General features: G+C 45.7%; 1 protein-coding gene across 1 annotated transcript in view; it reads left to right on the top strand.

Annotated features, from left to right (window-relative positions):
* Col4a2 (collagen type IV alpha 2 chain) overlaps nucleotides 1-25,902 on the top strand; it is a 172,819-nt gene that overhangs the window by 37,379 nt on the left and 109,538 nt on the right. Inside the window, exon 4 of the mRNA XM_008855192.3 lies at nucleotides 6,224-6,304. Coding sequence (XP_008853414.1) covers nucleotides 6,224-6,304 — 81 coding nt within the window. The remainder of the gene's footprint in view (nucleotides 1-6,223; nucleotides 6,305-25,902) is intronic.

Raw genomic sequence — 25,902 nt, 5'->3', positions numbered from 1 at the left:
ATAAATTTGATTAATAGTCGTTTTTATGTGCAAGTCGAAAACAATAGCTGCCAATTTTTTTCATTCGCTTGTGGTATGTCAACTTTAAATGACACGCACGTCTACAGAAACCTGGGTGTCTTTCTGCCAGTTTATGCTCTGACTGTACATAGATGGTTTGTTCAAGTGGTTGGAGAACTCATCTTAAGGAGTCTAAATCTCTCACGTGTTTATTTTCTTGGATTTAAGTTATTGTTCAAAAATATTTCCTAAAAGTAAGTGCAAATATGTCTCTGGAAGCAATGGCACTGAGTGACCCACGTGGTACTTTGAAGTAGGGTCCTGCTCAGGACTGAGCACATGCTTTTTACCATACAGGGAGCATCTTCCTGTCTGCCTAGTGGGACACGGTCCCTGTGAAAGGAACTCGATACTCTGTCTTGTCACTGCCACTGGCTGATGGAATGGGAACCAGAGCCAGCTCTCCCTGCAACCGGATGTGCTCTTAATCCTGCAGTTGCTACCACTGATCTCTGTCCTATCCCACCACATTCCATTTATGGAGGGCAGAACCAGCAAGCCAGCACCTCAAGGCATGACACTCTCCCCAGGAGCCTGATCAGAGCCTGGTTCAGAAAGCTGAAGCCTGGCTTTCCTTATGACTTCTGTTCTTCCAGAGGCAAAGGACTCACCAACAACCTAAACCATGCACCTAGAGTGCTGGAGGGGGGGGGGGGTCCTAAGGTGAATGCCATAAAGATAGGGAGATTCTCGGATCTTTCCTAAAGCAATGGGATCCAGAGTCAGAAAAACTCCATAGAAGAGAATTCCGATAGTAAAGGCCAATGGAAAACTGTCCTGCCCAGCATGTGACCTTTGCATTCCAGCCAAGTAAAGTGGGATCAGAGTCCTCCACAAAATGCCTCTTGGGCCTTCACCTTGCTACCTGCTGCATCCTGGGTTATTTCAAAGCCGTGTGACCCAGTTCCACAGTGTTGCTGGCCACCAGTTCAGGATGGGGTAAAACTCAGCCGAGAGAGAAGAGCCCTAAAAGGATGTAATTAAGGAAGGATAAAGAACCAAAACTCATTCATCACACTGACTTGGAAACACAGCGACTGAGACCTGGGCTCTAAAATCCTCTAAATGTCTTCAGAGAGCCAGGGTCAGGGTCAGAGGGAGGCCTGGGGCGGGGCGGGGGTGGTGGTGTGCACTTCCCAGTAAGAACAACCTTAGGGCCCACTTGGCTGTGGAGGCAGTTCCTTCTGTTCTAGTGAAGGCCACACTCCTTGATATACTGCTTCCCCTGGGCTCCCAACCAAGCCTCTTTCCACAGTGCCAGTGAGAGACCTTGATATGTCTGCCTAGAAATGGTGTGAGAAGGCAGATTGTGACCTGGGGCTTAACTGTGTTCTTCACTGGCTCCAGAGGGAGCTGCTACTCTGATCCACACTTAGGGTAGCAGGGTCTAATGGGAGGACAGCTGTTACTGAGTTGTGGATCAGTGACTTCTTTGCAGCTAATCTGTCTCTGTTGCACCTCCCCCCCGCCAATTTCACCTATGAAGCTGCCTCTAGATCCTTCCTCCTCAACCAGCATCTTCACTGCTCTTCCACACAGCTCCCCTCCCCACCCCTGGCTGGGCACTCTGCTCTTCCTGCCCCTGCCCACCCAGATCTGCTCCTATAAACTGTTTGCCGATATTATCCACCCTTCATCACTTCTGTTATTGAAGCTGCTTCTGGCTCTGCCTCATGACTCCAAACTTAGCATTGCTTTCACTTTACTGGAGTTCTACAACACTGCGTATGTCCAGAGCTGACGATGAGTGAATATTAGTGTCCCCTCCCATCCCCTGACGTCCACATTCAGTCCTCTGCCTTGTTCAAGGAGCCCATGCCCCAAATGGGGTCTAGTGTCTAGTATGGCAAGTGATGGGATTGCTGGTAAGATGGGGCTGACAACACATCAATACAAATATTCCTAAATTTGCTGAATGAAGGAATCAATGATTGACACACCCCTAGTCCCTCCTGAGTTTGGAAGTGAGGTCCACAGACCAGTGTTGCCACAGTAATCTCTGTGTTGTGAGCACATGAGCAGGCCTGAGTGACTATGCTAACAGACAGGACTATTGCTCATCGCCTTCTGGCTCATTCTCCAAACACCCTCTTCTCATCTACTTATTCATACACCATGAGGGCAGGATCTTTCTCCCACTTTATACCAGTGCCCAGCACAGTTCATAGTCTCCAGCAAGCATTGAGAAAGGGTGCAAGAATGGTGGTGTCAGTGTGTGAGTGAGGGATTCAGTAGGGGAGGGGTGCCTGTGTGTGAGTACTAAGTGTGAATGAGTGTGAACTGTATATGAGCATGTGAGTGGAAGTGAGTGTGTGAGTGCAGAAGTGAGCAGTGTGAGGGAGGAGTGTGTGAGTAAGTGAGCAGTGAGAGAGCTTGTCGGGGAAAGGTGATTGGTGCCAACCCCCTTGCATTGTCTTTGTAGCTTGCAATTGGAGAGCCAGGCATTCTCACCCAATACAAGCAGCCCACACCACAGGCTCCTTCATGGCCCCAGAATCCATGGGAAGGAGCAATTGCAGAGTAGATATAAACAGGTGAGGCTCATGCATCCTCAGGGAAATGGAGAGCTTATGGACCCTCTGGTGAATCTTCAGTGTCTCCGCCACCTCAGACCGTGAGTCCTTTTCACCTTGGGATAAAGGACATCCAGTAAACACAGTCTGGCTAGCTCACCTGAATGGATGTGAGTGGCCCATGTCAGTGGGTACTTTCGCTACCCAGATGGATCTACGAGAGCTGCCTACCCTGGAAGCTTTATCTTAGATGTATCAAGAGTAAAGTTGGCCAGTGGCCAGGCACTCCTTCAGGGGCCTCAGTGGAAGCAAGGTGTGGGAACACTGCCCTACACAACTGCCATTGCAGGAATTTAGGCTTCAAATGAGAAGTGAAGGGAGGCTTAACTTTTCTTGTTTTAACCTGTGATTTTGTCGAATGAGACATGTAAAATGCTTGAAGAGGACTCAAGGACTTTTTAGGGGAAGCGTACTCTTGAGGAGGTGGAAGTGAACGTAGAGCCCAGGCCAGATTCCACCGCTAAGGTGAGCAGGCTCCAAGATGGTCAAATGGGGAGAACCCACCAACTTTACTAAGTATCTAAACAGAAGTAGGATTGTGGTTTGGCCTTGAATACACTGAGCAGTAGAATGGTGGACTGCTGTGAGCTGTTGGTGTTCCTCTCTTGGGGGAAGAGGTAGGTACACAAACACAGGGCCCTACACAGCAGTGCTCCTTCCTTTCCTCACCCACAGCTTCAGGAAGGCATTCACATCTTGAGAATGTTCCAGAGTCGCATATCCTGTCAGGGGAATGCAGAAGCTCAGGTTAGAGACATGTCCATTCTCTAAGAGTCTGTCTGGAGTGCACACCTTGCCCCAGTAAGTCAATATTTCTGTTCGTCCTGGAGACCCAACACGCCACTTGAGGCATTGAGAGCTCTTGTAAATGCTGGAATTCACAAGAGCCCCCCTGAAGGACAGCGCTCTCTCTCTCTCTCTCTCTCTCCTCTCTCTCTCTCTCTCAGAGAGAGAGAGATCTGGAAAGGCTATAGTGGAATGAGAGAGAGAGAGAGAGAGCTGGAAAGGCCATGGTGGAACTGGTCTGGTGGCTGCCTCTCAATGCTGTGTTTGGTCCTCACCTAATGAGGCAACGATATCCCAGACATTAGCACATGGCGTTGCAACTAGGAGATGCCCTAGTTGGCCTGCACATTTTACTTTCAAAAGCAAGAAAGTACCATCCAACTTTAAGCAGTTTTCAAGGAGTTCATTTCTAAAACCAAACCCAGGACCTATCCTAAACTTTAGAACAGGGAGCCTCTTAGATCAATTTGAAGCCTTTAGAATCATTTCAACCATTGATTTATATATAAGGATTTGGCAAGTGGCTCTAAAATCAAAGTTAAAAATAGCATGCAAAACACCAGATGGAGAATATGAGCATATGTTTTCCTCTTGAGACTGAGGAGCCCCCTACCCTTTCCAAACAACTACTGAGTAAGTTATTAGATGAACCAGGGATGTCTGCCAAAAGCCATCTGGTCCCAAAGCATGAGTGTGGTGGTCCATCTTGGCTTGCATTTTGGTGCCAAGGGTGTTCCACAATGTATAGCTTGTTCCTAGAAATCACATCTTCAAAACCCAGACTTTATGAGTCCCAGCGTAGAGATACATTGAAACTATGAAAAACTGATAAATATCTAGAATCCTATTTTGAAGGCATAAAAGGATTTCATATATATTTACTTTTACACCATGGAATGCCTGCTGTTTTATTACTTCAAAAAGTGTTTTGAAAGGCTCTGGGGGAATCGACTTCTTAAAGGATTTGAGACTGTTGGGCTTTTGAAACCTCTTCAGTAGTAATTGGTGCATCAGACATGGACTGAGACCTCTGGCAGAAAATGCTCAGCCAAGAAGAGAATTTTGAGTCTGTACCAAAAGAGCCTGAGGGGTTTCAGATCTCAAAGTGAATGCCGGCCCAGCAGTGCTGATTCAGACACTGGCATGCCCTGCACCCCCAACTCTGAGTGTGGACAAAATATGGGCTCTGCAGGACTCATGAGGGGCCATGGCAGCACCATCAGCATCTCTACAGAGACCCAGGGGATGGGAACATGGACTCAGGCACATGTGCTCTGACCGGAAACTTCTGTCTCCCAGCTGAGTCCTTGAAGCGCAACTCAGAATAAAAACTCAGTGGTAGAGCTGGTAAGATGGCTCAGTGGGTAAAGCACTTGCTGCCAAGGCTGATGACCCAAGTTCAATCCCAAAACCCCACATGGTAGGAGGACAACTCCCACAAGTTGTCCTCTGACCTCCACATGTACGCCATAGCTCACACATGCCCATGCACACAAAATAAATGTGTAAAATAATCTTTCAAAGTCTGTGGTAAAAAGCAGTGTCATTTGACATTGAAAGAATACTGTCATCTGCAGAGCATTGCCTGCAAGACAGGTTCAGTACAGTGAATACCAAAAGCCAACTGTATATTGTACACAGATTCAGGGTCCCTTAGGTATAACTGTCAGCTCTGTCTGGGCTCTGTGGGTTCATGGTGTCAGACATTTGGCCGAAACTATGACCAAGCATGAGGAACAGAGTTCAGTTCTCTTGTAGTTGACTGCCCCCTGCTCCATGGTGGGAAGCCCTGCCCCAGCCCATCTGTGGGGAAGAGTGGGGACCACAGCTGGTACTTAACTAATAGGAAGAGGAGAAAAGAGAATCAGCGTACTTGTTATCTCCTGTGTCCTTTGGGCATGATCTGAAAGGAAGAGCCCAGGACCCTTTCCATTCAGGCTTTTCGTCTGAAGTGTGAGGATACACAGGGAGAAGCCAGAAACTCCCTCAGCTCCTGGGGACTAATTCAAGAGGGACATCTCTGATGAAATCTTAAGCATCTACCCCACCTGACCAGGCCAACACTTAGGAAAGACACTCCCCATTTGTTCCTGCTCACCACAGTGAGCTTGAATGATGGAGGGAGAAGGAAGAGAAGTGGATTTTCTTGCAATGCATGCCACCGGAAGTTGCAGGTGCTACTGGTGGATACTTGCTGTCTGGTGTGTTTGCAAGTCCTACCTCCTGACACAGAGCCCCTCTCTGCATTCATTTCATGGGTGTTACATGGTAGGGCCTGGACTGGTCACACTGAGCCCTCCCCTGTGACCCACTTGCCTTCAGGGTCTGCCCCTGCATCTCCAGGCCAGTAAGGACTTGCTTCCTGGGCCCTGGGATTGTTCCTTACCACCCAGCCCTGGGTTTGAGCAACGTTCCCTCTGACTCTCAAGTCTGGGCACCTGGCTTAGCATATGGAGTCAGTGGGCTCTTCCAAAGACCATCACCCACAGAATGCACTGTGCCAGCAACAAGCCCTTGTGCACCTGTGGACTCGCACGGTGATGCTGTGCCCTTGTTTCATCCATGGCAACAAGTGCACCACTCTGGTATGGGATGTGGACAGTGAGGGAGGCAGGATGTGCTCAGAGACGGCACGTAAGTGGGGATGCTCTACTTTCTGTGCAGTTTTGCTGTGAACCTAAAACTGCTCCCAAAAGTGTTTATGGAACATTTTGAATGATCATCTGATGTTAAAGGACTCTCACATGTGATACCAGGATGTGATGACACTCAAGTAACCTCTTCCTTGTGTTTGGTCTCTGTAGGGTGTGAAGAAGTTTGATGTGCCCTGTGGAGGGAGAGACTGCAGCGGGGGATGTCAATGCTATCCAGAGAAAGGAGGACGGGTGAGTCTCAAAGACAGTATTCTTGATACTGCTTGAAAGTACCTTAAATTGTCTGATTAAGTCAACTGTGTAATACTGTGACATTTAATACAGGTGATTCCCTTTCACCATAGAAAGCAACAATATGCAAAGTGGGGTCAGTTTGTACCATTTCCCTTTTCTCTTGCTCAAGGTGATGAATATACACCTGTGTATAGCTGTCCCTTCATAGCCACAAGGGTTACTCCCCCCCTGGGTATCAAAATCTGAGGCTGCTCAAGTGTTTTTCATAACACAGCCCATAACTTGTGCATGCCTTACCATTTACTTATGTCTCCAGGCTACTTACAACACTCCATGTAAATGGGCCAGGAATGGTGATGCATTCCTTTAATCCCAGCACTTAGAAGGCAGAAGCAGGCAGATTTCTGTGAGTTTGAGGCCAACCTGATCTACATAGGGAGTTCCAGACCAACCAGAGCTACATAGTAAGACTTTGTCTTAAAACAAAACCAAACAAAACAACAGTATGTAAGTGTAATGTCATGATTTGATATTGTATTATTTGGGAAAGAATGACAATGAAAGAATTCTGCGCATGCTCAGTACAGGCCCATAGTTTTCAAATATTTTCAGTCCATGGTTGATTACATACACAGATGGGAAGCCATGGATACAGAGGACCAACTTTCTGTGTATGTGTATACACATATATGGATCTCTATTAATACAGTGATGATCTATACTCATTTTACATAAGCATACATTTTATAAAGACACCATAGTATATAAAGAAAAGCATAGTTCCCTTGGTAATGTGGCATGAGAGTGTGCAAAGGAGTATTGGAAATTACACCATGGACAGGAATTCCAAATTCAAATTCTTTCATACCCCAAGTACTCTGATGAAGCTTGATTCACAGGCAGGGAAAAAAGTCTCCCCCAAGTCATCTTCATGATGCCTGGCAGAGGGCGGGTTTAACATGTTCCCTCAATGTCTAAGTGATTGTCCTCCCATCCTGTTGCCTTTAAAACTGGTGTTTGAGTTCCTGATGCTTCCCTGCTGTTGTTGGTGACAGCTCTTAATGCCCCAGTGAGTTTCACCCATCCTTTCCCTAAATCAGCTCTGAGAGCAGCCATTCCACATTCCTGCCACTGGGCAGAATATTCCTGGAGTGTGACCCTGTGGCTGGGGTATTCTACCTTTTCCGTACTGTACCCCCACTCCTGCATCCTCTCCACCAAGTCTAACAGGGTCTGGGTGACAGTGTCCTTCTTTTCAAATGTGGTGGTCTTGTTTGCTGACATGCTTGACTGTTCACTGTGTTAGTGACAAAGATCACAGCTCAGTGGCCTTGAGAGACCAGAACCTCCATTTCCTGCACTGTGTGCACGGGGAGTGACAGTTCTGAAAGCAGCAAGGGTTAGATTTAGTCAATGGTTTCTCTGCTTGGACTGGATTTTATACTTTAGGATTTTTGTTTAAATCTATGAAAGCCTTTTCTTGAGATTTAAAAATCCTCCCGGGTCTCCTGCTATATAGACTTTCCCAAGGATGAGATGATTGGTGGGTGACGAGGATGCAGGCACAGGCACCTGACGACACAGATGCTGGCTCCCTGAGTACAGGCAGGCTCAACCTTATATGGACACAAAGTAGATCAATCGGTGCTCTGTAGATATCTCCAGGACCAGCCAAGTGGCACAGAATCGGACTCCAGGGAAACTCTGTTTTGCCCTGTGATGAGCCAGGCATAATCTGAACCCAAATAGTTCTGCCTGGCCTCCCTCACTTTCTACGATTATCTAGTGCCGAGTCCATAGAGTAAAGGTTTGCCTAATGCCTCTGTGAGGATTTTGTTCTTCAGTAAAGATCATTAATTCTGACTATCTCAGTAGAGACCACCACCTGCCGGGGCACTGTGCTCTCATGTTCCACACAAGATCTTTCCAGAGGTTCTAGGAATGAAATTCCCAAGGTTTTCGAGTCGCTATAATTTTGTAAATTCACAGCATGGGCCATAAGGCCTTCTCCCTCAGTAAGGTCTCAGTATCTCTCACTGAGGAAGCACCTGAGTCTGTCTTAGCCATGGCTAACTAAGCTGACTATTAGTTAACTTAGACAAGCTGACTATTCTGTTAACTTGATCAGCCTGGTTGGCAGAGCTCAGCCTGGCGTCCCTTTCTTACATTGTTCAGGAAGGTTGTTGGCACTGATCTAACTGAATGATGCTTGGCAGTTGTCAGGACACTGCGTATACCTCAGGGTCACCCTCTCAGTTTCCCTTTGCTCAGGTGGCCAGTCATGTAGCAAAGCACACTTGTGTGTTTGTTTCTGCCCTGCGCTTCTGTCTATCCCACCTGTGATGGAACAGAAAGACACCATAAGGGTGCTGGGTCAGTCAGCACGTGAGGCTGTCCGTTAATCTAGGTATATCACGGCACATTGTGGAAAGGAAAGAAAGAAGCTCGTATGGAGAGAAAAATGGAGTGTTTTCTACAGATACATGACTGAAGGTGTCATCAGACACTTAACTGAAACTATTTCTTCACAGAACAATTGCATGTGTTTTCCTCAAACAGTGATTAGATATTATCAGTTTCGGTATCACAAACCTGGTGTATACAGAAAAGACATTCACTACAGATTCATCCACACATCTCTCTGCAGAAAGTCGGGCCATTTCTTTGATACTTTGGACTTGATAATATTTTATTAAATAATGTAATTGTAAAAATAGCAGCTGGATGGAGTCTGCAGTTCAGAGAGCTTGTGTGTGGTGTGTTCTTTCCCACAGTTTCCCCTGGGGTCACTCACCATATATTCCCCCCCCCCCCCCGCAGTGCTACTGTAACCGCCATGTAGCCTCCCTGCAGACTGCCCCTGCTGCTCAGCTAACTCAGCCTTATATGGACATGGTACCTTCGTTACTGTGTTCTCACCATGGTGACAGCCAGCCGCAGAAACTCTGTCACTGGATAACTTTTGGACTCCAAGCAGAAATCACAATGTGCTGTGGTTCAGTTCCAAGTGAGCTCTCATGTTACCAAGTAAATCAATTTGTATAAAATGCATGGAGCACAGTTCTTCACCCTACATGCTGAGAGCTGCAGGGGGATCATTGCTTCCCACAGGCAGAACCATCAACCTCTAGAAAATCCCAGCGAGCCACAGGACCTGGGCAGAAAGAGGCAGAAGCTGCATCAGAGTTCTCTGTCCCCCCTTACTCCCTGGCCAGAACTGGGAGGGCCAAAACAGGGATCTAGCTCACCTCTTCTGAATTAAATAAATTATTTCATTTTATTCTGTTTGTTGAAGACAAGGTCTTACTATGTAGCCCTGGTTGGCCTGGAACTCACTATGTAGACTAGGCTGGATTTGGATGCACAGAGATCTGCCTACCTCTGCCTCCCCAGTGCTAGAATTAAAGGTGTGTACCACCACACCCAGCCCAAAAAAGAAATGGCTTTAACAAATGGTTTAAGACTTGTTGTTTAAAGCGTACTATTTTAAACAATTCCTATTAAGAATATCAGAATAATCTCAAATTATAAGTAAGTCCTAGGGCTGGAGAGATGATTTAGTGGTTAAGAGCACTGATTGCTCTTGCAAAGGACCTCGGTTCGGTTCCCAACACCCAAATGGCAGCTAACGATTGTCCTTAACACACATTCCAGGGGATCTAACACCCTCTTCTGGCCTCCAGAGGCACTGCATGCACATGGTAGGTACATTTACATACATGCAGACAAAACATTCATACACATAAAATACAGTGAAAAAATAAGTTCTGATTCACCAAAATTATATAAGATGATCCTAAAACCCACTTCTCAGCTGTCATTCACCATGGAAACATCAGTGTTAGCCACAGCTTCCAGCCCCCTAGTCTTTTCTAGGCCATTTTTTCTCTGTATGCACTGTGAAGACAGAAAGTGAATTCTATCCCATAGTATTCACAAAGCCAAAGTGTTGCTGTCGTCTGATAGAAAGGTTAACAGGACAGAGAAAGGCAGAGAGGAACAGGTGAGGAGACAGGTTGAAGACAGCTTTGCCCACATTCTGTAACTGTCCAAGGCTGGTGTAAAGACTTGGCCTTTTCCAGCGAGATCCATTTATGTTCATTTTTTTCAGCTACTTAGCCAGGTTTCTGTTCCTCCAGCATGGGGTTTGACCATGACCTCTGATCAGGTCAGTTATCTCAACTTTAAAAAAAAAAATTTTAGGGCTGGAAGGTGGCTCAGCGGTTAAGAGTACTGGCTGCTCTTGCAGAGGACCCAGGTACAGATCCCAGCACCCACATGGTGGCTAACAACCATTTATAACTCCAGTTCCAGGGGATTTGACACCCTCTTCTGATCTCTGTGGGCATTGCACGACACGGGTGCACTTACATTCATGCAGGCAATACATGCATACACAAAAAAATAAAATATAATTTTAATTTTAAAATGTTTAGTATTGTATGTGCTTGATGTAGCAGGACAGAAGGAGCATGTGCTCAAGGCATAAGGCATGTATAGCTGTTGCATTTTTTATGGACCTAACAATTTCCCACCTTATATTGATCCCTGTACTGTGGTCAAATAATGCTTAGCCACCTAGGATTCTTTAAATTCAACAATGTAAATCAAAGTGAAAGGAATCAGGAGAAGCAATGGGGGGAAGTGTGGTCAGGTGTGGTGGCACACACCTTTAGTCCTAGCACTTAGGAGGCAGACACAGGTGGAGCTCTATGAGTTCAAGGTCAGCCTGGTCTACATAGCAAGTTCCGGGCCAGTCAGGACTATAGAGGGAGACCCTGTCTCAAAACAAAAACCAAATAGCTCTTGGGTGATGGGGAGAAATGCCTTGTCATTGTCTCTTGTTATCAGTACTGGGGAGTAGAGACCCTGAGATGAGTGAAGACCCCCCCTACTTCAAAAATAAAAAGGAGAGGGGCCCACAGCAGCCAGAATCTGCCCTCCCTTGGCAAAGTAGTCTCTCTAAGGTGGGCTGTGGTCTGATGGTGCTGTCTTTACTGATAAGCTGACCTGGCATGCTTAGCAAACCCAGAAGTCACCTACACTGTAGTAAAGGGCAAAAAATTATTTGCAGAGAGCAAAAGTTTCCAGGTCCCTGTGTGTATACATGTGGCTCTTACCCACCCACTTCAGAAACCAGGAAGGGGGTAATATTGCTGGGGAGCACAGGCAACCATGTGCTGCAGCTTGGTCACTTCATTTTCTGTGGGGATGAGGTGTGTACCAGGGCCACCTTCTGTGAAAACACAGATAGTGGCTGGGCTTTGGAAGTCACATTTTTGTTGACATCTGTCACATTAAGAAAGGCTCTAGCTAGCTTCCTTTGCATGAGGGATTCTATGCCCAGCACTCACAGAACTTTGTGCTGGCAACTACAAGCAAGGCCCTTATCTAGGAGAAGGGACTTCGTCAGGGAAAAGCAGTTGGTGTCCCCAACAGCAGGGGCTCCTTGGTTTATCTCAAGGACTGTGAGGAAAGCCTGGGTGACCACAGCAAAGCTGAGGGTAGGGGAGGAGGGGGAAATGGAGTGGGAAAGGGAAGCGGGAAGCCTTCTTTGAAAAAGCTGATTAACTGAACCAGACTCACAGAAACCTTGAAGAGAAGGTCCATATTTTAGGATCTGTTCAGTGTGGGCCTAGTTCCAGTCTAAGAAAAGGCCATGGAATACCTGAAACCTGGCACCTGGCACAGACAGCAGGTAACATCCAGCAGTAATTGGTCACTAACATTTAAAAACATTTATTCCTTCAATGAATGCTTAGTGCTCAGCTGTCACACATCAGACACTGTTGAGGCCCCGAGAACACAGAAGCATACAAAACAGCCCATGTCACCTCATCAATTTGTGCTGACATTCCTGAGTGCACACCCAGAAAGAACCTCCCTCAACTGCAGTCAGTAGCGTCCATGTGGCTGTCTGAGCACTGGGGATGTTCTAGTGGGCAGACAAGCTGGACTTTAGATCTTCCTTTGTTTTGTTTGCTAAACTGCAAAGATGCGCATGTCTGTAATAAAAGTCAGTTCCCTCCTGAAGGTCATTTCCTGTGAGGTGGGGCTGGAGGGAGGCCCAGAGGGCAGTAGGAGACACAGTGAGCTCCTAGTCCATATGTAAGAATGTTCTAGATAGTATATCCCAGGTAAGAATAGAACAATAGGCAGCCAGGGTCTCCTGAATTAGAGCAAGATTTGAGACCTATTGAGCTCATATCTGCAAAAAGATGTGATCTCAACAGTAAATAAGCCCAAGGCCCAGCATGTGGGGAATGCTGGTGCAGGACTGTGTCAGCTTAGTGAGGGAAGTTCCTGGGCTTGTCACCTTGTTCTTTGCTTGCCTCAGGCCTCCTGGGAACACAGTCCTCCATTTTCCAAATTGTGGTTCCACTGTCACTCTTGTGGGACCCTTGCTTGTCAAGTGACTTCCATACAGGCAACCTTGATGGTCCAGCCTCAAGCCTGGAGCATGCTGTGACTCTTTCCTTCTCTCCAGCAGGATTTAAGCAGGCATCTTCTTCTTCTTTTTTTTTTTTCAATGTATATTTTTATTGAATTTTTGAGCATTTCAATGCATCTTATTCATATTTAGACCCCGCCCTCTCTCCGCACCACCACCCTCCCCCTGCCCCCCGCTGCACCAGATTTCATGCATTAAGGCCTATTGAGTCAAGCTTATGTCCCCAGATGTCCCTTGGTGTGACTTCATCCCCTGGAGAGTAGGCATCTTCTTAAAGTAGGGCTGTGCACAGTCGTGTAGATGAGCCAATTATGCCACCAGGGAAGGTCACTATTTCAATTACTCCACCCCACCTCAATATGATGAATTTAATGTCAGAAGACTATGACAACCTTCTTTGGGATTTAACACATATGCAAAAGGCCAGTCTAAAGTTTTCCAAAAGGAAAAAATACAGCCAGGTGTGGTGGTACACACGTGAAATCCCAGCACTTGGGAGTGGAGGCAAGAATTAGGAGTTCAAACATCCTTTTTATATAGCTTCACTGAAGAGGCTCAGAACATCAGTGTAGATAGAATATGACAGTTGGCAGACAGTGTGCTTAGGGATGGGGGTGTGGCTCAGGGGCAGCACATTCCCATCACACACAAGCCCATGATTCAATTCCTAGCACCCCCCTCCCCCTCCACACACACACACAAGGTTAATATTAAAAGAAAACCTTATATCCATTATCTTTTAAAACATCATTTCCTTAACCTGAAAAGTGATTAGTCTTCCCCTGGATTCTGTTTCTTAACAGCAAAATGCATTATTAAACAATAGGAAAAGGGGAAAACCTTTGGTGAAAATTAATTAGCCTCAACACAAATTGTTCACATCACAGCTGTTTACTGTAACAGCTAAGGCAATGCCTAACAAACCGCTGGCTAGTGATAGCACATGACAAAGGCACTGCCCTGCTCAGTGACAGTTGGTACTCTGGCATGGTAGAGGTTGTTTACTCTCGTCTCCTTCTGATGGTCCCCTTCTGATGAACCTTGTATAGACATACACCCTGTGCTGGATAGCTTTAGTATCAACTTGACACACCTGGGTAGAGGGAGCCTCAGGTGGGGAATTGCCTCCATTGGACTGGCTTGTGGCTATGTGTGGGGGGTATTTTCTTGACTGTTGAGTGATGTGAGAGGGCCCAGCCCACTGTGGGCAGTGCCACACTGTGCAGATTGTTTTGTGCTGTATCAGAAAGCAGGCTGAGCATAGGACAAGAGAGCAAGCCAGTAAGCAACATTCCTCCATGGCCCTTGCTCCACCTCCTGCCTCCAGGATCCTACCCTGAGTTCCAACCTTGGGCAGCCTCAGTGATGAACTGTGACCCCGGAGATGTAAGACAAAACGAACTCTTTCATCCCCAAGTTGGTATTGGTCAGAGTGTTTTGTCACAGCAATTGAAGGCAAACTAGAACAACCCCCCAAAACACTTGGCAGCTTTCGCTACATTCTTTCGTGATGAAAAATTAATTGAACGTATTCTCCATCCCTGGCACTGTAAGGAAAGGTGGCTGATTCACAGCCACAACTGCTCAGAACCCCTCCTGGATGACCCACTGACCTGGAGATGAGGGAGAGAGCCACTGCCTCTCAGCAGAAAAACAGACCTCTGTAGCCTTCTTGATTTACATCAGAACAAGCCAGCCCCAGAGAAGGAATTTTCAGAGCTCAGAGGAAGCTACAAAGTGGAGAGAAAAACTAACCTTTTCTGCAGCTTACCTGGTTCCTGCCTGGTCAGGTGTTTTCTGAAAAACAGCATAGGAAACAGACATTAACTTAGGATATGCAGAAACATAGAAATGACCTGGGGCTGGTACAGGTGGAAAAGGCCTTTGTGCAGGTTCAGAGCACTCCTCAGGGAGATGCATCCATGAGGGCCACCAGCTTAGAATGGCAGCACGTGCCAGCTGGTCTCTACCAACTTCCACAGGGTGCTGGTAACTGAGACGAGAGGAACTCTCAGTTCTGCAGTTCTTACAAAGCAGACCAAAACTCTGGTGTCAGACAGCTTCCCCTTTCTACCTCTTGATGGGATGTTTTTCCTCTCTCAGTGAGAGAAGACACCCATTATCAAGGACATTCATTTTTTTTTATACACTTGTAGTCCAATTTCAGTAAACAACTAACTGTAGCGTTTCTGAAAAGACCAGACCGAAGTCGTGAGGAAACGTGGCATGTTAGGGCTGTGCTCACTGGATTTGTCTCCCTCATGTAGCAGAGAGCAGTTGAGACTATTGGGTCTTCATGTGGAGAGGGCACAGTCGTCACAAAGGCCCTTCCAAGTTAGTCTGTACAAGGTTCAAATAAGCATCCTTGTGGGCAGATTTCTGTTCGGTGATTGTAGTACTAAAGAAAAAAGCAACAGGTTGTTTGCAAAGCTAAGAAGTTACGCTTCTCATTTTCTTTTAGATATTTAAAAAGAATGGGAAAATATGGCAGAAATGACTATGCTCCTTGATTCTTGTACTTTCCTCTCAGGGGCCTTCCGAACCGGCTCCTCCAGCATGTAAGCAGCAAGTACTGGGAAACGGAAATGGGCTCCTCTTCTTCCTGTTCCAATTTCTCCATCTTTACCACAGAGGGAACTACCATGTCCTCAATATTCAAAGGGCAAACACGCTGCATCCATCTTATGTTTCTATCATTGGCGACAGGGCAAGCATGAAATTAATTTGTCTTTAACAGTCTTGGGAATTTCAGAATTGTTCTAAGAATCTGGCCAACCTGTGGCCTTGAGCGGCCCTCAGTTCTCAGCCCTCTGGTGTCCCACCCAAGCTACTTCACTGTGGTGTAGACAAGCAAATATTCAAGTGGTCAGATGTCTGACTCACATGGGAAGCACAAAGCAGCCTTCCAAAGGCCACATGTCCCCTCTGATTAGAAAGATCAAAATATCCCTGTCCTGCTGCAGTCCTTGTTCGGCCTAGACAGTGACATTCCAGAAGACTTGAAGCAGAAATAGACCTCCTGGCAGCCCAGCACAAAGACTGTATTGATTGGCCAGCTCCTACCCTGCCGTGGTAAGGGTAGCAAAGATACCCTCTCCCCATAGGAACAAAGTTTACATACCCAGTATGGTTTGAATGGCAATTCCTAAAGATTTGGGAAAGGAAATGGAAATAATTAATGCTGAGTAAATAAGATCTGAGGACTCAAAAGACCTCATTATATTGTCAGCATTGGCAGGAGGTGAGGGGTGGGGGTTGCACTGTTGTCTTTGTGAAGCCCAGGACTGATCTTCAAACCTAAGGTCTGTTTTAAATAAAGAAACAGATGGTGTTGAGTAGGTTTCTCCATAAGAAAAATTCAAGCACTGGCCAGCCTGGGCTCCATGTGGAATAGCTGTGTTTAAGAAGATATGTGTTAAGTAGTGATTATGGCATCCTTTAAAGGCTTATGACGATAAAAGATAAATGGTCAGAAAAGCTTAGGTTGGATTTGCACACTGCATCCTATCAGTATCTGTCAGCCAAAGTGGCCTTTCTTGGATTTGGTGAAAGGAGAGTCTCATCGCCTTTGAGCAGCAGTGATACACAGTAGTGGTGGTTTTCAGTGAAATTCAGACCCCCAGGAGCCTCAGGGAAAGCAATTCTTTGTTCGTGCTCATTTCAACCCAGCCTGGAGAAGTAGCAGATCTTAGAGGGAGGCAGCGGGATACACCAGTGTCAGAGGACAACCTGCCTGAATCTCTTTTAAAGTGTCAGCTGTGCCCTGAGCTGTACCATCACAACCTAAAAGAAAGGAGGGATTAAACAAGTAACCCAAAGGATGGAAGCAGTGCTGTGGCTGGAAAGCGCTGGCTTCCTGCACTCTGAGGCCGGAGGGTGAATTCCTCATCACTTAACACCTGACGTTCTACAAATATTTGCACTTCTCTGAGCACAGTGAGGGAATTATTGGTCTAGAACATTGACAGGTCACCCTGATTGCATTTTCAGGAAGGGAAGAAGAAAGGTCTGAGACTAAGGAATGCCCATCAGTTCCTAGACAGCTTCGGGGAAGGAAGTCCAACAGACTTTCCTGGTAACTTAAGGAAAGGAAAGAAAAGAAAAGGGAAAAAAAAAAAAAAAACACAGAATAGCTTTGTAACCCTCCAGACTGAGATCCACATAGAACTCAGTGGGTTAAAAGTCCAGCATCTCATCGCAAAATAAATCTTAGCTTTTAAAAATTGAGCTGAGGGCTGGAGAGATGGTTCAACAGTTAAGAGTATTAGCTGTTCTTCCAGAGGACTCAGGTTCAGTTCTGTGCATCCACATGGTGGCTAACAACCATCTATAACTCCAATTCCAGGGGATCTGACACCCTCTTCTGGCCTCCATGGGCATTGCATGCATGGGTGCACTTACATACATACAGGCAAAACACTCATACATATAAAATAAAAACAAATTTTAAATTTTTTTAAGTTGAGCAGAAAAGATGCTCTTCTTCAGAATAGAACTCTTCTTTGAGACCTAAAAATGTGGCCTGGGCATATGGTAGAATGACTAATGGCCATGCAGGAGGGCTTGGGCTTTATCCCCAACAAGTACCATAGGGAACAAGACGGAAAAGGAAAGGAAAACCAGGGATAGCTCTGCGTTAGCAGGGAAAGACAGCTGTTGGGTCTGGAGACTGTTTCCCCAGTTCTCTTGTCAGTGTCCTGTCTCTCTCAGATACTTTCTACTCCAGCTGTTGTTCATCTTGAACTCATCTGCTCTTTAAAGAGGAGAAGCAAGAGACCACAGGAGCCACATGGTGTGGTCTGCTCACCCGAGAGTCTGTCCAGGAGGGGACTAAGGGGCCTTGCTAGAAAATCCAATTACTTTCAAAAAAACATCATGAGAGCATGCCATGAACCCCTCTCTAATTTGTAGACTGAAATCATATTGTTGCCATAATTGTATTACATTTAAATAGTAATTTTTCAAGTTCCCAATGAAGGGCAGAGAAAAGAGGGACTGAAGTAAATAATGGCATTGGGGTATCTCATTCGGGCTCCAAGAAGGCTGGAACAGCTCAGAGTTAAACAGTAAGCATCTTAATGCTGCTGTCATCACTGAGCCCTTCAATCCCACAGCATCCAGTGCCCATCACCACTAAATAGTCCTTGAGTCCAGAGTGGCCACCAAGGATTATTGATGGTCATTATATGATGGTCATTTCATCTTGATGAAATTGCAAGATAGGAGGTTAGAGGTGACCTATGCCTACCTCCTCTTTGGGAAGCCCACCCTCCCTGTCCCACCCACAGAGGCTCACAGGACATCCAGCTCACCCTGACCCCAGCCTCCCAATAAAAATTCTCTCCCTTTATCCCCTGCCAGTTCTGTCTCTGTAAACTGCTGCATCTCAGCTAAGCTGGGGAAAAAATACAAAAAGAAAGCCTTTTTGTATCAGTATGAATGACTGATACCTTATACTCAGAAATCTGAGGCAGGAGGAACACTGCAAGGCCAAAGCCAACCTACTCTACATAATGAGTTCTAGGTCAGTCTGGACACAGAGACCTTGTCCCCAAAAAACAAAAATTAATTTAATTTTAAAATAACCATTGATAAGTCTAAGTACACTCTGACTTCCTAATCAAAAATTTATATGGAAACTTCTACCTCACTGACCATCTTCCCCTGAGTTTCTCTCGTTCCTTCTAAAACCCTGACCTCCAGATGCCAGCCTCTTTTCGCCTGCTTCCTGACCAATGCGGAGTAAAACCGGGCTATCCCGCACCCAAGGTTCAGAAGTCATGTTTCCAAAACTCTGTCCTAAATTCATGTCACCCTAACTAAACATATCACTGTGCACCTCTACCAAAATAGCCATTTTTTGCTTTCAGTAGTCTTTGTATATGTGTACTTTTTTTTTATTCTTAATCACATTTAATTTATTCTACATGTGCATGCACACAAATGTGAACATAAGTGCATCCATGTCACAGCACATGTGTGGAGGTCAGAGGACCATTTATAGGTGTTGGTTCTCTGCTTCCACCACATGGATACCAAAGATCAAACCCAGGTTGCCAGGCTTCGGGGCAATTGCCTTTACCCACTGAGCCATCTCACTGGCCCTGTTTTGGGTTTATTTTTTCTTAATATTTTCCATTAGAGTGACTACCTCTAAACCTTGGTGCAGGGTGATGTTCTGAGTCCTATGGGATTGCTAAAAGGTGTAGCTAAAGTTTCTGGCATGGAAATGAGAGCATGAGGGTGTTCTTCTGCCCCTAACATCTGTCTGACTGCCTCTTTCATCTAAATCTGATCTAATACAAACACAGACATCTCATGAAGATGGCTATGGACCAAGAAGGAGGTTTCTAAATGTTAATTGTCACTGATATTTTTAGGGCTTTATTTTGAGGATAGCATTGATGGAAGGGGTATGTGGCCATCTGCGTACCCTCAAGGAGAATGATCAGACAAAGAAGGAAACAGAAAGGGCTTTGTGGGTAAAAAATGGATGAAAAAGTCTTCTTTAGTAAAAGGAAATTAATATTAAAAAAGGGTACCCTTCAAAACTGTCAGTTATCTTGGAAGGAAATATGAATCATGGGAATTCCAAGCTGACAACAGAGATGATTAAGTCATTCTCTGAGATTGACATTTACAGGGGACAAAACCTGTCGTCACGACCCCACATCCTTTGCAGCAGCGACTGAAGTAAGAAAAGACAGTTCTGGTTAGCATCATGTTTCCTAGAATTAAGATACACATAATATGACAAATAAGTTCAGGATTGTGGAGTCTGCATTCTGTGTGTGTGTGCATGTGTGTGCACATATACATACCCTCACTTGTGCTTTTAAATTTCACATATATTTATGTACAAAGTCTTGACATTCTATTTCAATATCAATAACAATTTATTATCATAGAAAACCCTTTTATTGGCTAGTTTTGAGCATTATGAGATTTTTGTTCTTTTTAGCATTTAATCTTATCTACAAACTCCAAAGAGGCCCAGTGTGTACTCTTTCATGTCTTGAAACATTATTTGAATGCACTATTTAAAGCTTATCCCATGTTTGTATCAAACCTTGAACATTTACTGATTGGCATTTCACAGAGCATCATTAATTCTACATGTGCTTCTACTCTGGGCACAGCCTAGGCTCTGAGATGGGAAATTCTAGAACTCCAGGCTGCACTCAGATTCTTGTGCCTGTGGTCTTGAGATCTGCTGTGCCTGGAGATCGCTCTCCTTCCCTTGTCACCACGTCCTCTGTTGATCTCTGTTTACTCTTGGCCTTGAGTCACAGGAACTCCGGACATAGACGAGAGTTGGCTCACAGATAGGAAAGGGGACCAGCAAGGCCAAGATCAGATTCTACCCTGAGGAGCTGGGGAATTCCCACCCCCAACTCCTTCCTCCCCCCATCCCACTCTGGGGGTTTCCAAGTATTTTCACCTCAGTTCACAGAAGCCAAGACTGTAAATGAAGCATGAAAAATCCAGTATTTAATAAGTGATTGACAGTGACGATTGAACTCACTGGGCCCAACACCCTGGAGCCCAGGGTTCCCTTTCAGATGGGATTCCTTTGAAAGAAGGGCCACAGACCTCACACGGCAGTGAAGTGAGGCACAAAGAGAAAAAACTCACCCAAAATACTTCAACAGACCTTTTTTGTTTAAAATAATAGTAAATTTCTGTCTCTGAAGACCGGGCAGACTGGCCTGGCCTTCATTCCAGTGATTTGTGATCTGTTTCTGAGCAGGGCGGCACAAAATGTGGAAACGGGGAAGCTGGTCCCAAGGAGTTTCTTTTGTGGGTTTACCCCCACTGCATTCTTTCAACCAGAGCCATCAGTATTGTCCCATTGTCTAAAATGTAGACATTTTATTGTTCCTTTATCACTGTGATTATTTTTAACACATGTTATTTGTAGAAGATAAGCTTTCCTCTTGTCTGTAAAAACCTTTTCTCCTTTTGCCAAGAAAGATAACCTATAAAGATAAAATTTTCCAATTTAAACTGTAGATATAATTACACTGAGAAGTTTGTGGAGTTTGTTGTTTTTTTTTAATGTTTTATTTAAATCTCACTTCGTGGCCACTACAGTAAAGCGTGTATTATTTTTAACATCCATCTGAAATAACCATCAGTATCTTGTTCTACTTTTTTGGAACAGAAAATGAGCAAGTGTTTCCTGTGCCTTCCTGGCAGATCCTGCTATTTGTCTCTTGTTTGTGTGTTTGAATTTCCCGTCTGCAGTGTGCACAATGATTGTTGTGAAAAGCCATTGTTCTGGTTACAGGATTTTATTTCCAACATTCATCGTGAGTTCCAACATTATGTGCGCCATGGTGGAATATTTCCCCTATTTCTTAGTAGCCATATGGTTTAGTAACTGAAAGTTTATTTTTGTACACATAATATTTCTCAGAGGTAGGATGTCCGTTACCTGTTTCATTTTCGGTTGAAAAAGAAACATAATGACTTGATTATTAGTTTTTCCAACCAAGGATAGTATTTGTTTGGGGTGCCTGTTCCACTTTAATATCACACCTAGGCTTCAGAGTCCTTATGCTGACTTGGAACCCCTAACTTGAGGGGCCCCCTTCGTTGTGCCAATAAGCAATACCAAGTATGTGGGCAGCACATCTTCTAGGTGGGAAAATGTTTAGCCAATATTAGCCTTCCTTAAGAACATATTTTTCTTTACCTTCATAGAGTATCTGTTCTAGAGGTCTTTGGGGAGTGAAATAGCAGTGAACTGCTATTCTTAAAAAGGGAAAAATCAAAACACTTTGCAGAGCATTCCTCCCAGGGTGACCGGTCTGTAGCAGCTGTTACACTGAAAGCATCATTTTATACAGGGACACAGGGTTTGAAGTGAAGACTGCCTTTCCTCTACCCTGCCTGTCACTGGGCTCAGCAGTATGACCTGCTCACAGCTCACCAACACTTACAGGAGCTAGCCCAGCACCACTCAGCCACAGGCAGTGCATCTTCTAAGAATCCTGGGGAAACCCTCAAAGTCCACGACTTGAGGTATTCAGCCAAACTGAAGATTTATTAGTGTATTAATCACAATTGGGCTGTGTTCAGTTTGAGCATTTCATATGAATTATGGAGAGAACGAGAAAGTGCTGTGCTCTTGGTTGCTGTGGTGCTGCCAGGATCCGTTGGGAGCTTGCTTTGCTCTAGGAGCTGCTGAAGGAAGTACTTTGTGTTCATGAACTTCCAATAGATTCATGAAGTAGTCCCCATTCCTGTTGAGGAAATTAAATCAAGAACAATGAAGTAAACTGCCCAAAATCACATCATTGAGGAGCCGAGGGTCCAAACTAAACAGAGCTCTAGGGTCTGCCCTTGTAACTTTTCCAGAAGGGCATCCTTGAACACCCAGGGAAGATGTTGCATACTTGAAACTCAGTGGTCCCAAATTGTTCTTGCTGCCTCAGCCTCTTGTTTCTGCATGGACAGTTTCTTTTCCTAAACAAAGTAGCTGTGCCAGAGAAGAAACAGTTTTGTAAGTTCAGTTTCCAGCCACCCCCATCTGTTTGTACTCTTCTCTCTTTCCTCTTTCCAAAGCATCTGTGTACCAGAAATTGCATGTCAGTCTGGCTCCCTGTTTCTCTCCCCATGGTGCTCAGGGAGTCTCCTGTTTGTACACCAGGAACTTCTACAAACATGGCCAGCGCTCCTTCATGTCCCTCCACACCATGAATCCCTAACTCCTACTTGCTGTGATCCTGGCCAGAGCTGCACCCCACCCCCGCTCCTAACCTTACCCTGATTACGCCATCACAGGCTCGTGAAACGTAGTTCTCTCCCTTCTGCAGAGCATTCCTGAGCTCAAGAACACCCTGACCGCCCTGGAAGGCTCTTGAGCCTCCTTCTCTGAGCCAAGGGTGGTACCCTGCAGTTCTGCCAGTCAGTCTCCTGCGGGGGCTGTGCTGTCTGAGAAGTCAACCCCTGGCTTTTTAACCCCCTGCCCTGGAGCAATTCCACTTTAGTAGCTCCCTCCCCACTGGCCCAGAGTAGAGGGGAGACCTGCACAGCAGGGAAGATGTGCCGAAGTGCTGCAGAGAGGGCCCTGAGGTTGGATACCTGCTTGCTATCCAGGACTGAAAACAACATCCCAAGTGAGGAACTTGACCTTGGAGTCCAGTCCCAGCCTCAACATGTAGATGCCCAGACATTCAGCAAGCCACACATACCCTTCCCCTCAGTGTCTCTCACTATAAAATGGGGCCGAGCACCCACAGAGGCTACAGGGAGGTGGGGCATCTCCCCTGGGAAGCTCAGGGGTCTCTCGTATTGCATGTACTCAACTGTGGGGGTGACGGTCTTATCCCAAGCTTTACTATACCTGAAACAGCCTCAGAAACGACCTCATACACAGACTATAAGTTAACTGTGTGATTCGGGGCCTGCTGGGATTGCTGGTGGATATCCCACCATGAAGGCTCCCTGTGAGGTGATGGGAGGATTCAGCCACCACAGACAGCTTTTTTATCTCCGTGTTACACAGAGTCTTTACTCTGGCAAGACCCAGTATGTGAGATTTGCCTGGCACACAGTTTGCAAATAAAACCCAAGCATAAGGAAGCACAGGCTGGGGATGTCTGTCTTGAAAAGTAGTGCAGATCGGCTTTAGAGAGTCTCAGATCCAGGAGGGACCTAACACTCCAGTGAATCTCACAGTGGGGAAACCGAGGCCCATTCTGAAGCACATCCCATGAGAGTCCCCAGAACAGTGTGGAATTGCAGCCAAATCAGAAATCCTTTTACAGCTAACTGAAAGAGCTAAAAGGAAATAGCAACTGAAGTGAGCTGACCCCAAGAAATAGAAATCATCAGCCAAGGCTGCTTTATGAGAGACTGATGAAGAGCATCCATGGTGTGGACATTCACCTTAGAATCTGCTGTGGACACACATAACCAGTAATAAAATAGGACAGTTGTAACAATGGTGTGATGAGTGCTACATGAACGTGCACTCTCTCTCATCACCTTTCTCCATCTGATAGCAGAGCCAAGGATTCTGCTAAATACCCTACGGTACACAAGACAGCCTCCACAACAAAGAGCCATCTGACCTGAAGGACTGCTCTTGCAGCAGTCCCTCGCAAATTCCCTTTCTTCCATTTCACTAATTTCTGTCATTCACTCACCAATGCTCGAGTTTCTACTGTGTGTTAGGTGCTGTGCCTCATGTAGCAGCCAGGGCCAGGGGCAGAAGTGGGGCTTGCAGCGTTCCACTCTACATCACCAAAGTGGGATCAAGTGATGTAAGGCTGTTACACAGACCCTGGTCCCACAATACTTGGGTCCAGGATTGGCTCCGCCCGATCTCTGAATCGTTGGTGGGTTATTTGGTCTCTACAATATGTTCTTTCCATCTGTGAGATGGTGGTGGTGATGATGTAAGCACGCCATGTTATGGGAACAGCCAGCCTGACAGAGCTGGACAGAGTTAGCAGGGGCACAGCAGCATCTTAGACTGCCTTCAGACCCTATTGTGAGCCCTTCTGAGTTTCACCATCTCCATCCACCAGGCACCACTGCTAGTTATCTGCTCAGCACAATTCATGAAATTAACAGAGACACTTTCATATCTTTTACACATCCTAGTCCATCTCCCAGGGAACAAGCCATGCACAGACCCAGTCTAGCCAGACAAGAACTGAGTTTGATAAGAGTAGGTGGGGTTTTCCAAGAAATCTTTTGGAATGCTTTTGTCTTGAGAGAAAGATGGAGCAGATCATGGGTCTTTTTCTTTCCACACATACAGCCATGCACATCAGTTACCCAGTGTCATTCATATTTAATAGGGAGATTTTTAAAAAGCTCCACAATGCCTTTGCCTAGTCCACAGTAACTTGTCACTTGTATGCATGGTTCTAGTTTTTAAACTAATTAACATCTAAAATATTTTAAATGTTCTCCTATGTGTGAGTGCGTGCCCTGGCTCTTTGAAAATCTCAGATTACCTTAGAACTAAGCTAGTGATCTCTGGGCCACACCACACATATTTGGAGAATGTTGACTTCCTACCACTGGTATCAGACTAGAGAGAGGGGGTGAGACAACTCACTAACCTGGAAATCCTGGCTCCCCCTCTCCTAACACTCCACTCTAGGCACACAATCTGAGCCAACCACAGCCCAACTCGTACACACATCTGGATCACTGTAAATTCCCTTAGAAGATTTGAGACTTTTAAAAATAAATAAAGCAGATCCTATGGAGAAATAACCATTAAACCAGTTGTTCAAGGACTCCAGGTGTCACTTGAGCTGTGTCTCCTGCCACCTGTGGTGCTCCTTGCTGTTGATTATCCCAGATGAGTCCTGGATCAGTGAGGGCCAGACAGCATCATAGCCTCAGGTGGAAGAGTCTGAGATAAGCTCCTCCAACTTACTCCCCCTGCATCTGCATGCAGGAATCCTGCTGTTAGAACAGAGGTCAGGCTCGGACCCAGTTGGGGGTTATCAGCCTCCTTCACAGTCAGGGACAGATGAAGTGTATACAATTGTGCACATTGTGTAAAGCACACAGCCAGGCACAAAGCTCATCATATCATCTTATCAATGATTGTGATACATTTTGAGACTAACACCTCTTGGGTTTTGGTTTTTCTCTGGGAACTGGATGCCATTCCTTCATTCTTAAATATTTTAAAGGGACAGCATTGCTCTAGAACTGCAGTAGTTACTCTTACTGGACTTTACATGTCTGACCTGTACTTCACCAGCGTCATTTGTGTCCTGTTGTTGGGATACTACTGTCCTCGAACCAGAAGGCAGAAGCAGCTGCTAATCAAGGATTTCTGTAGGGCTCATAAGGCAGGCCTGTCCCTCAATCACTAAGCCTTCCTGGGTTCTCCAAACAAGGCCTGAGCAGTGCTGTAGGACTCTTGAGAACCTTTTCCTCAAAACAGCAGCATGATGCCTTAGTATCCTTGCTGATGAGCCAAATAGGATACATTCTTTCCACTGCACATTTTAAAAGACTTAAGGGGAAGAAATGAGACTTGGAGTTTTCATAGAACAATGTGCACCCGTCTTCCTCCTGCTTCCCCAGAGAGAACTCTGTGAATCACAGCCCTGCAGATGAATAAGCATCAAAGCAGGTGCTGCAGACAGCAAAGCATGAATCA

This window comes from Nannospalax galili, unplaced genomic scaffold, assembly GCF_000622305.1.
Source record: "Nannospalax galili isolate Female #2095 unplaced genomic scaffold, S.galili_v1.0 scaffold267, whole genome shotgun sequence".
NCBI classification, from domain to species: domain Eukaryota; kingdom Metazoa; phylum Chordata; class Mammalia; order Rodentia; family Spalacidae; genus Nannospalax; species Nannospalax galili.
Note: the sequence above shows the minus strand (reverse complement) of the source record. Positions and strands in the feature narration are given on the sequence as shown.